The sequence below is a fragment of the Ranitomeya imitator genome, chromosome 5 (assembly GCF_032444005.1).
Source record: "Ranitomeya imitator isolate aRanImi1 chromosome 5, aRanImi1.pri, whole genome shotgun sequence".
In the NCBI taxonomy this organism is placed as follows: Eukaryota; Metazoa; Chordata; class Amphibia; order Anura; family Dendrobatidae; genus Ranitomeya; species Ranitomeya imitator.
The window spans coordinates 426,799,455-426,811,760 of NC_091286.1; the positions used below are offsets into that span (position 1 = coordinate 426,799,455).

At 37.5% G+C, this 12,306-nt stretch overlaps 1 protein-coding gene across 1 annotated transcript in view; it reads right to left on the minus strand.

The window, feature by feature from the left end:
• P3H2 (prolyl 3-hydroxylase 2) overlaps nucleotides 1–12,306 on the minus strand; it is a 329,435-nt gene that overhangs the window by 82,084 nt on the left and 235,045 nt on the right. Inside the window, exon 4 of the mRNA XM_069727108.1 lies at nucleotides 1,398–1,529. Coding sequence (XP_069583209.1) covers nucleotides 1,398–1,529 — 132 coding nt within the window. The remainder of the gene's footprint in view (nucleotides 1–1,397; nucleotides 1,530–12,306) is intronic.

A 12,306-nucleotide genomic window follows, 5' to 3' on the forward strand; every position in this document is an offset into this window, starting at 1 on the left:
AAGATTAATATTTTCCCCATACCTATATATTTATTTGACACTCCCCTTGAGAAAGCACGTGGGCGAAACGCGCGTCGGGGTGTTTTGTGCGGTGGTGTCTGTGACTCATAATGGGTAAGCATTGATTTACAATCTCTACATGGTTATCCTTAATGTTAAGTTTCCTTTATCTGGGTATGAATATGTATATGAGACTGTGACCTTATAGGATGTGTTGTGAAGCTCATATGGGATTAGAATACATGTTTATACGATACAATGCTATGTGATATATGTTAATGTATCACCACTGCTGTACATGGATTTTTTACTTAGTCATTTCAGATCCTCATATGTTACGATGACTTTTTAATATTGATATTCAACAAATTTTATTGATTTTACATTTTAGGTGCTATAGTGGTCTATGAATACTTTGTACTCATCTTTAGGTGGTATAGTTTATTCGTCCACTATTTTTGAATTTCCAATATAATCAATGGAGAAGCAGGCATAGCAATACTTCTAGCTGGTGGTATTTATTTATGCTGTTGGAATCTCTATTTTGATATTTATTTTATGGTTCTATTATTATTAAGGCTATACTGATATTTACATTAATCAATCACATCACTATGCACTTTTTACCAAGATTTAATGTATTTCTACCATTGATAATTATTTATACAGCAGCACCCATCATTGTGTTTGTTACTAGGGTGCTTTATTTTGTTGAATTATTATTTTGCCAATTGAGGTGACATATCCTGGCCCCCACATATCATTGTTTTATATTTCGTTTCTTAACCTCCCCTTGTTTTGGTATAATTATGTTTTTGTGTAATTATATTTTATTATTCTATTGTGCAATCATGTTTTAATATTCATTAATAAAAGATTATATTCTATATATCTTCCTGTGAATACTTCTTTTTTGGTTTATGCTTTGTTTTTTTGGTATTCGTAGTATAATTAATTGAATTTTACTTATGGTATTTTTTATATAGGTTTTGTTTTTTTTTCGGGCTGTCATTGCCTGCGAAGGGTTCTCTAGAAAGTATTAAAAATTAACATTTTATTTATGGTAAAGTTAATTTATCCAATTACTTTTGAGCCCTTGAAATGAGGTTTTGAAGAAAAATGGTTACAATTCCTAAACATTTCACAGGATATTCTAAAATTAAACCTGAAAGTCTCCAATCCAATTGCTTCTGAGGTGTTTCATCTCAAATAAAAAAAAATAGTGTCCAGAGCCCAAATCACAAAGGTACAGTCACTGTAAAAATATTTCTGCATTTACTGTCACTGTATATGAAGGAGACATTGAGAAGTGCCTGTATACATTATCACATTCTGAGATGTAAACCATCAAAAGCTATGCAATAATTAATTTCCTATGTAAAATCAGTCAACATTACCTCTGTAGTAGCTGAACTGCAGGAAATCATAGTGCAGCGGAAGAAAGTTCTCAATTGGTGACAAACGCCCAGGTCGTGTTGAGAGGTCTCTAACACATTCATGCTCACAAGCAAGAATCTGAATATAGTGATCTGAAAAAAGCAAAGAAAGAGAGAATATAAAAGTGTACTCATCTATTCTACAGCATGGAAGCACACAGTCTTGCTGTCCAGTGAAGTTACAGGTAATACATGACCTAGAATGCTCAACCAACAGTGTTGTTTTCAGCTTTAATGGTCATATCTCATGAAAATCCACCCTCCTAAGCAGTCTATATGGGCATGCAGGTATATATGGGCATGCAGGTCATAAAAAGTTGAATGATATTTGTGATTTGATGCCTTTTTCCAGAGTATTCTACATTTTTCCTAATATGTAAATTAGCTGTTAAGATCTATGGGCTGGACACTGATCTGAGAATACCCCAGAGTTCATTTTAAATGAAAGGGGGTGTTAGCAGTTTAAAACATGTAAGTCTGCTCTCCTGATCTACATGTCTCAAGTTAATGCCCCCTTTTATTTAAAATACGCTCTGTAGACAGGTTCTCCGTGAGATCTGTGTCTGCATACAGATAGCAGTTATCAAGGTATCATTTTGTTAAACTTTCTATGATTTTCACGCCAATATAAATGGTGCAGGAGGGGGATCCTACTGGCAGATTCCTTTTAGGTTACATGCAGACTATCAGTAAGTGCTGCAGGTTTGACGCTGCGTACTTGTGCAACTTCCAACCTGCAGCGGCCAGATGTTACAGCATAGTGGATGGGATTTCAAGAAATGTATCCAGAGACACCCACAGATCACCCGCGGAAACAGACATGTGGCACGTCTTTCCAGACCGCAGCATGTCTATTTCTCTCACAAGAAATTTCACCCATAGAATGTATTGGACTTGGTAATTCCGCATGGGAACACATCTGGATTCACCTGCGTTTAATAGACAGCAGCGCTTTGGACGCAGCGAACATGCCCTGCGTCCAAAGCACTGCCAGTTCCTGATAATCTGCACATAACCTTGAAGAAACTTTATGGACAATATTAAAAAACTTGCCAGTTGTGATGGCCCAACGTTTCCTACATACTGAACTATTTACCTTGATCTGGTATGGCCTGTTTATGGATCTAGTTTGATGCGTTTATGGTAGGAAAAGGTAAAGTTGTAGTAATATTGTACAAAAATATGGTTAAGAATTACACAAACAACTTTGGCCTGAAAAGGGAACCATGGTACAGGGTGAATATTTAGGAAAAAGCATCACTATGGAAATTGGTTTTGCTAGGTTGAGTATTAATATAAGAATTATTCTCTGGTCACATGTCCAATATTTATTTCAATTGTTAGATACATTTTTTAAATCATAAAAACAGAAATAAAATGTTCCAGTACATTTCAATGGGAATGGTAGTGTCCTAAAATGTCTTCTCTCTCATTTCGAGCTACTTTCTTTAGCTGGATCAAAAATTGTTGTCTGTACAACGTTTTTGCTCTGCCAAATAAAGTGGATAGCAACAGGACCATTTTTTTAACAATGAAGCTTTTATGAAACTTAACATAGTGTATATAGTCATCCATTATGTCATATGTTAACAGATCCGTTTTTGAGAAAACGCCCAGAACACGAGAGATGTTCAGAGACATCGCTGGTAAAAATGGAACAAAAATGGATGCAAAATAGAAGCCAAAATGTCTATCTTTTTAAAGACAAAATTATTAAAAAACTGAAAAATTCTATTTTACATCCATTTTATTCTGTAATGGATTCAGATCACTTTTTTATTATTGGATCCATTACCAATGGATGAGAACTGGGTAAGAGAACAGGTCCTAACTTGTTTTATGGAGGTCAGGTGGAGCTGCTCTATAGGTTATAAGGTATATATAATCAGTAAAGTTTTATTCTGAGCATTGTTGAACCATTGTAGATCTTTAAATACATAAAAATTAAGACTAATTTAATGCCTGTCTGTCTCAGTTTTTTATTTTCTTCTCATCATTACCAAGTACAGAATAGCCCCACAAAAAAAAGTGATCGAATTCTCAGACTATGTCATGTTTGTAAAAATGAACTTGTCCAGGAACAATTTATCTTGATTAATGGCAGCTTGTTTTTCAGCCGTCATACTGAGCTTTGCAGGCTGTTTGCAATCAAAGAACTTGTGACCTCTCACTGTAGCTACAATATGCTAACGGCTTCCATATGTGGGTCACTTTTCAATATTGTTATGGGGTTTTCCAGACAAGCAGCTGGGATCAAGTCAGATAATGGCAGTGATACTATCGGTTCACTTTTGAATGTAAAAGCATTTCTTTCTTGGCCTAAGTTACAAATGAGCATTTTGTGTGCTTTTTGATATTGCAGATTTTCTTTACTATTTCTGCATAAATTAAGGTAGGTTGCTTGCATTTTTTTCATTGAATTTTTAAGTTGATTTAATGTTTTTTTTCCATCTGTTTTCATTGCATTTTTTCACATGTGGTTTTTGTCCCTTTTGTGCTTTAACTTTGATAAACCTTTATTGATAATATAATGGGCAGATTACATTCAATTTTAGTGCATTTCCAGTGTGGAACTAAAATGAACCTCTCATTTTGAGAAGTCTGTACAATCTACAGTGAGGAAAATAAGTATCTGATACAATACCGTTTTTGCAAGTTATACCACCTAGAAAGAATGGAGAGGTCTGTAATTTTTATCATAGGTACACTTCAACTGTGAGAGACAAATCTAAAAATAAAAAATAAAAAAAAACAGAAAAAAATATTGCATGATTTTTAAATAATTAAAGTGCATTTTATTGCATGAAATGAGTATTTGATCACCTACCAACAAGAATTCTGGCTCTCCCAGACCTGTTAGTCTTTATTTAAGAAGCCATCCTACACTTCACTCATTACCTGTATTAATTGCACCTGCTTGAATTAGTTGCCTGCAGGGTGGATTTGATTTAAATCTAACTGATTTAAATCACGATTTAAATCACGATTTAAATCACTAGTCAGTAAGGCTTGATTTAAATCAGTGATTTAAATCAAAGTTTTTACCTAAACTAGTTCTTGCTACTTTAACATGCAAGTAGATGAAGATTTTTAGAATCACTTTTTATATTACTTTTTTCTCCCCAGTTTAATGGGTTAATCATTCATATTTGGACACCACTGTTCTGTTGTACTTAGGAAGGAGAAAAATAATCCTGACCTTAATAACAATTTAAATAGATTTATTCAACTGAAACAATAACAACATTACAGCATAAGTTATTTGCTTAAACGAACATCCATGTTTGTTAACTAATTTGGCTAAACAAAATATATATATATTATAAGAAACTTAGACTGTCAGCCCAGCCGACACATGAAAAACTTAAATACTACTGTCCCTGCCGTCCTCTGTAGCTCACTTGTCGTCATCTTCATCATCATCTTCTTCTTTGTTCCTATTCATAATCTGGAAAAGAAAAACAAGCTTTCCTGCTTTATTGGGTCCCAACCGATTTCTCAATTTAGAATGAATGAGTCCAAAGGAAGAGAATATTCTTTCAACGCCTGCAGAAGAAGCTACTGCTGTTAAAAGTGAAATCATTACTTGAACAGTCTCTAAATCCAAGAGCTTAAGTGACTTCCACCAGTTTACTGGTGTGACCTTCCTTAAAATATCTTCAGCAAACATATATTTCTTGAATGGTTCCCCCTTAGCTCTGAAGTTTATTATAGTTGGCATTAAAGATGGATGATTGCTGGATACCCATGTCATAGCTAACTCCTCTTCCTCAGCACTTAGGTTTTGACCCTGATATTGGATATTGACAATATTTGCCAAAAAATGAGCTGGAGTCAGTGCTTGTCCCATTCGTTTGTTTACTGCTTGTAATTTAATTCTGTCCATGTTCTGTTTTTAAGTGTTCACTCAGTTCCTTCCAAATTTCAACAGCATCTGCAATAAAACAGCTATTTTTCTGTATTTTGTTTAAAGCTTGAGAGATGGGTTTCAGGAAGCTCAGCATATGTTCAACATTACTCTTAAGCCCAATGTTGAGGATTTTGGCCGTGACAGTGCCATCTATTTTATCTCGATTTTCTTCACAAAGTGTCATCAGAATAGGCCAGTTTTTGATATACTGCTCAAAACAGTCCACCACAGAGTTCCATCTAACATCTTGTGGGAGCGTTAGCTTGGTTCCACCCATCCTTTTCAGAGCTGCTGCAGCAAAATGATTATTACGGAAGTATTTAGCAATTTCAACAACATTAGCCTTTATTTATGGAACACTTAAGTCTTTGGCTAAGAGGTGCAGCAAATGAGCACTGCAACCATATGTTATTAGCAGCTTTGTATTCCCTCCCTGCTCTTCTAAATCTCTTCTCATCTTGGATACGTTTGCAGCATTGTCAGTGACCAAACTGCGTACTAGACATTTGAATTTTTGTTCACATGTCGTTATAGCTTTTACTGCCACTTCTTGTAAGTATTCTGCTGTGTGTGCATTTCCTGACGTATCAGTTGTTTGTGCAAGGAAGACTTTACTTCTTCTGTTGTTATACAAGCACATACAATAGGATCATTGTGGACATTACTCCACCCATCAATACTTAGGTTAACAAATTTACCCTCCTGAGCTGTTGCACATTGCTCCATTTCTCTGTCATACACTTGATCCAGCAGTTTCCCTGCAACATCAGCTCTGCTGGGTGGACTGTATCCTGGTCTCAGTGACTGAAGCATATTAATGAAATGTGGGTTCTCAGTCAGACGGAAAGAAGAGTTAGTTGCATAAATAAACTGGGCAATTTTTTCATCAATCAACTCTTTTTCTAATCTGTTAGTTCTTATCACAAACCTATCTATGGTGGTTCCAGGAGGTAAAGGTTTTTTCTTCCTTTTGGGTGATGGTGATATGTGGCTGTGGGTGTCTGATGATGATGATGCTGCTGCTAATGAAGCACTATCCTGGATGGATAACTCTCAAACTGTAGAACAGGATGATGGTGATCTTGGAGGTGGATAGTTTCCAGAATCCATGAATTCCCCTAAACAAAAAAAGTCAATGCTGTTATTTTATTGTTTATACACTTTCTGCTTATTGTACACAACACATCACTGCACCTGCCCCAAAAGGAATATTTGTTTTTCTTCATAACTGTACCAAATGACATTAACATGCAGTAATAATAAGAAATATAATTTTTCTCACACATCACAGTTCAGTCTTTAAAAATAGGATTCAATAAAAATGTTTACCAACCTGAAGATCCTGCCTGTTCAGAAGTGTTTCTTTGGTCATCTTCATCACCGCACTTCTCATGATGTTGCCTCATTCGCGCCACCAGGCCTTGCATCTCTTTGTTGCATCGTTTGCATTTTGCACGCATGCCTGCCTTACCGATAGGCGAAGGAGCTTCATTAAAATATTCCCAAACTGGGTCTCTTTTACGGCCTGCTGCCATTATAAGGAAAGACTGTAATAAACCTCAGATCGTACACACAAACAGATCCAGACTTGTCTGTCTGTGGCTATGCTGCAGTATTGTGCTCTTTTTCAGTTTCATTTCATTGCTTCTCATGCTCATATTTCCATGTGCAAATGAGAATAGGGATGATCCCGCTACACTATGACATCCCTTCAGATATTTGTAAGCAACTATTAAGTCTCTTCTAAGCCTTCTTTTTTGAAAGCTAAACATTCCCAGATGCTTTAACCATTCCTCGTAGGACATACTTTGCAGTCCATTCACCATCCTGACAGCTCTTCTTTATACTTGCTCCAGTTTTTCAATGTCTTTTTTAAAATGTGGTGACCAGAACTGTACACAGTATTCCAAATGAGGCCTAACCAAGGAGAAGTAGAGCACAATAATTACTTCACATGATCTAGACTCTATGCTTCTCTTAATACAACCTAGAACTGTGTTTGCCTTTTTTGCTGCTGCATCACACTGTTGACTCATGTGCAGTCTGTGATCTATTCGTATACCAAGGTATTTTTCACACGTGCTGTTGCTTACTTCTATTCCTCCCATTCTTGGATGTAATTTTTGTTTTTCCTTGCCCAGATGTAGACATTTCTCCCTGTTAAATACGATTCTATTAGTTTCTGTCCATTGTTTAAGCTTGGCTGACTGTCCCTCTCAATAGCTAAGCTATCAATAGCTATTTAAAAGGAATCAATGTATTTGCTACCCATTCTGAGAGCAGCATAATGTAGGGGCAGAGAGCCTGATTCCAGTAAGTTATCCTGAACTGGGCAGCATGTTGTATTTTTTGTACAATCACAGTTTTATCTGCTGATCTACCATTTTGCTTAATGCTGAGCTCTGTATAACCGTATCCATATCACTGAATGGCAGCTTTGTGTGTACACTGTATATAGGAAGAAGGCGGTTAATTGGTCGTGGGTGCAGAGGTATAGTCATAGCCGAAAGTGTTGGCATTCTTTAAATTTTTCCAAAAAATTAAGTATTTCTCCCAGAAAATCATTGCATTTACACGTTTTATTATAGACATGTTTATTTCCTTTGAGTGTATTGGAACAGCATAAAAAAATTAAAAAAAGGCAAATTGGAGATCATTTCACACAAAACCTCCAAAATGGGCAGGACAAAATTTTTGGCATGTTTCCAAAATTATGGGTAAACAACTGTGTTTCAAGCATGTGATGCTCCTTCAAACTCACCTGTGGCAAGTAACAGGTGTGGGCAATATGAAAGTCACACCTGAAACCATATAAAAAGGAGAGAATCTGACTCAATCTTTGCATTGTGTGTCTGTCGGTGCCACACTGAGCACGGAGAACAGAAAGAGCAGAAGAGAACTGTCTGACTCGAGAACCATAATTATTGAAAAATATTTTCAATCTCATGGTTACAAGTCTATCTCCAGAGATCTTGATGTTCCTTTGCCCATGGTGTACAACATATCAAGAGGTTTGCAACCAACCCATGACATTGTAGATAATCTCCTTGGACGTGGCCAGCAGAGAAAAATTGAAGAAAAGTTGAAATGTCAGACAGCCAAGGTGGTGGATAAGCAGCCCCAATTAAGTTCCAAATAAATTTAAGCTGTCCTGCAGGCTCAGGGTGCATCAGTGACAGCGTAAACTATCCATTGACATTTGAATGAAATTAAATGCTACGTCAGGAGGCCCAGGAGGATGCTGACACATCGACATAAAAAAACCTAAACTACAGGTTGCCAAAATGTATGTGAGTAAGCCAAAATCCTTCTGGGAAAGCATCTTTTGGATAGACGAGACCAAGATCGAGCTTTTTGGTAATGCATATCATTCTACTGAAAACAGAATGAGGGCTACAAAGAAAAGAACACGGTACCTACAGTCACATATGATAAAGGTTCTAATATGTTTTGGAGTGGTTTTGCTGCCTCTGGCACTGGGTGTCTTAACTATGTGCATGGCATCATGAAATCTGAAGATTACCAAAGAATTTTGAGTCGAAATGTAGTGACCAGTGTCAGAAGACTGGATTTGCGTCCTAGGTCATGGGTCTTCCAGCAGGACTATGACCCAAACATAATTTAAGAAGCAGACAGAAATGGATGGAAGCAAAGCACTGGAGAGTTCTGGAGTGGCCAGCAATGGGTCCTGATCTATTATATTTTTTGGAGTATAAGATATACTTTTTTCCTCCCAAAATGTGAAGGAAAATGGGGGGTGCGTCTTATAGTCCATATGTATGGGATCTGGCTGTTTTGGGGAGGGGGGTGCAGTTTCGGCGTAGCATTGGGTCACAGGAGGCTGGAGAAGGTTCTGGCTAACTCCTGTGCCCGCTGCTAAAGAGAAATGAATATGCACTGCATTCCAAGTCCATAGGCGTGGAGGACAATGCATATTCATTTTTCTGGCATCCTGGTATAAATGGCCCCATCCTGTACCTGGGATGATTGGTTCACCCCTTTTTCTTTTATAATTGGCCCCATCCTGTTCCTGGTATCCATGGCCCCATCAGGAACGATTACAAAAAAAAACAAAACATTACACTCACCTACACGGCGCTCCCTCGCAGTGTCCTGTTCCGATGCCAGCAGCTGCTTAATGCTTGTAAGAAGTGCATGGCAGGGACATCATGCGCTGCTCACAAGCAGAGCACAGCTGCCAGAATACTCACCGGGACCGTTCATCGCAGACAGCGGTGAGTATCCATTCCTCTTTAGTAGCGCGCAGTGTCAGTCAGCGGCTTCCTGCTGCGGCCGAAGGTCACGTGTGCCGATACTTGAGAAATGGATATTCTGAATATTCTACATTTGTAAAAAAAAAGTACTAATTTAATAACATTAGAAGACTTTTTTTGCACTGGACAAGACCTTAAATTCAACCTTGGACATAATATTTAGACATGTCTGCCAATAAATGTTAATTAGTAAGGTAGGTGTGGGAAAGGCAAGTCCTACTGTAGTAAAAAAAAATGTTCATTATATTCTTTGTTACTTATTCCCTAACAACATATTTCCTGTTCTCAACAACTAATCAAAAAAGGCCACAAGATAGTGATTTAATTAGACAAATGAGCCACCGGCAAGTTTTCTGTGCAAGGTAAAGAGTTCATGAATTTGGCCTAAATACCACAATTTAATAGCAACGTACAATTTTTATGTTCCCAGTAATTCAGATCCCTAAAGTTTTAGCTTTTTAATACAGCTTTTCTCACTTGAAAAAGGCTATGAAAAAATGAATGAAAACACTGAATTTCACTTTGGATTATTCAAGTACTTTCTGTAATTTACCATTTGGTGATGAGAGAGTGGTACTGCAGTTTTCATCTAAGATTAAATTTTTAGCATGTGGAGTTTGTAGATAAAAAAAATCACCAGTAATCAAAGCATTTTCATCATGCCTTTCATATAATGCAAGAACTCAGTAAGGGGTGTAATAGATACAAGCTGACTAGACCTCTGTGAGCATGAATGGGTAAGGGAACTTTTCTGTGATATACAAATTCATTACTCATTCATTATAAACATCCATTTTCAAAAAATCATTTGGAAGTTATAAGATATTAGAATGGACCCTTATCTATCATGCATTGTGAAGAACAGATGAAAAGGATATCTCTCCCTCTAGAGAAGCAAGCACATCTGTGCATTACACTGATGGTCTATTGATCCAAGTTAAAACTGTGTAATGCTCCATTTCCCCTGCTGTGGTGATGCAGGGCTAAGAAACACTTGTTGCCCAGTACTACCTCCCCACGTAGAAGGTTTTAGAAGCTCTCTGTTACTTACCTCAACCTGGCTCCAGCACTAGATTATCCATCTTCCTCCTGCCACTGATGTCTTCCTGTCACATCTCTACCTAGATCTGCTTCAGTCATCAGTTATCGCTGCATTCACTTGGTTGGCGGCACTAGTGATGGAAGGAAGCTACAGCCAGCATCTCTGGATAGCACAGATGCTGTCCAGCCAAGGATTGGTCTAGCTGAGACCTGTGGATCCACCCAGCCAGGCTAATTGACGTATGTGCTGCACAGCCCCATTCAGGATTAACCCATGATCAATGGTTCAATTCCACACCCTACTTAACCTACTGTACCAGTATCCTGATGAAGTTGTCACATATTCTGCCAGGAAAATCCCTGGAGTCTAATGTTTTATTTATTCTGTGAATCCCGATATAGATTGAGCTTGTACTTTGACTTAAACTGAACCCGTTATTCCCCTTATTTTGACCTAGACATGTTTGAGTATGTGATCACTGATGACCTGGTATCTGACTCTGGCTACCCGTCTGACTTCAGCTTTCGATTTCTGATTATGTAATTAGTTCATCATGGCAGCTAGTGACCCCGCAAGCTAGTCTTCTCTTGCCTTCTATTAACACCACCAGTATTCAGGTAGTTGGCATCCACTACTTAGGACCTTCACCATTCCACTCTGCTATATTTTGTGCCTCCTTCATATACACATTTGATATGCAGTGAAAAGAAAAGGATAATGTTTTGAACTTTTGACTTTCAGGTTCCATATCTCATTATCCACTTCTGCTTTGAACTTGAGACAGCCATCATTTTGTAGAAAATCATCATGGATATCTCATACTTAAATTTGACTTGCAATTATTTAGCATATGATTAGTTATGCAGATTCTTGTCATGTCACTGCATGGTTACTGTTTTGTTCCTAAAGATCTAAATTTTAATTGTTATTATTTTGTAAGTATTTTGTAAATCCACTTTTGACTTTCAACACTGCCTGAATCCTTCTGGGCATGCTTTCGATCAGATTCAAACATGTCAACCGAAATTTGATCTCAGGTCTCTTCTACACATTCCCAAAGTTGTTGCATACTGGTCGACTCACGTGGATATGTATACAGTTTTTTCTTCGATTCAACCAATAAGTGTTTAGTTGGGTTGAGGTTTGGAGACTGTGGCGGCCATTCCAGCACTTTTACTTCATTGTCATTGAACCATTCCTTTGCTAATCTTGATGTATACTCCATGTTGTTGTTCTCTTGGAAGACCATGTCATCCTTATCATACCCATAGTATATGAGTTTACGAAGTAACTCATCTTGTAGGATAGCTCAGCATTGAGACCACCATCCATCCTGGTCAAGTATCCAATTCCTTTGGCTGTGAAACAACCCCATATCATCAGGCTTCCTCCACCAAACTTGACATTTCCTTCAATTTCTCACTCAGTTAGCCCCCTTTCCCTTGTTTATTTAAGACCCATTTGCACCTATCAGAGCCTAGTCTATTGCCTTTAGTGTCATCGCTCCTAATCACCTGTTTCAAATCTTTAAATGTTGACTTTTCGCACTTGTTTGCAAACTCGAACCGATGCTTCTTATGACAATATTGAAGTTGAGACTTCACCTATTTTCAGGCCACCAATCCAGACTTGTGTAATGTGCAT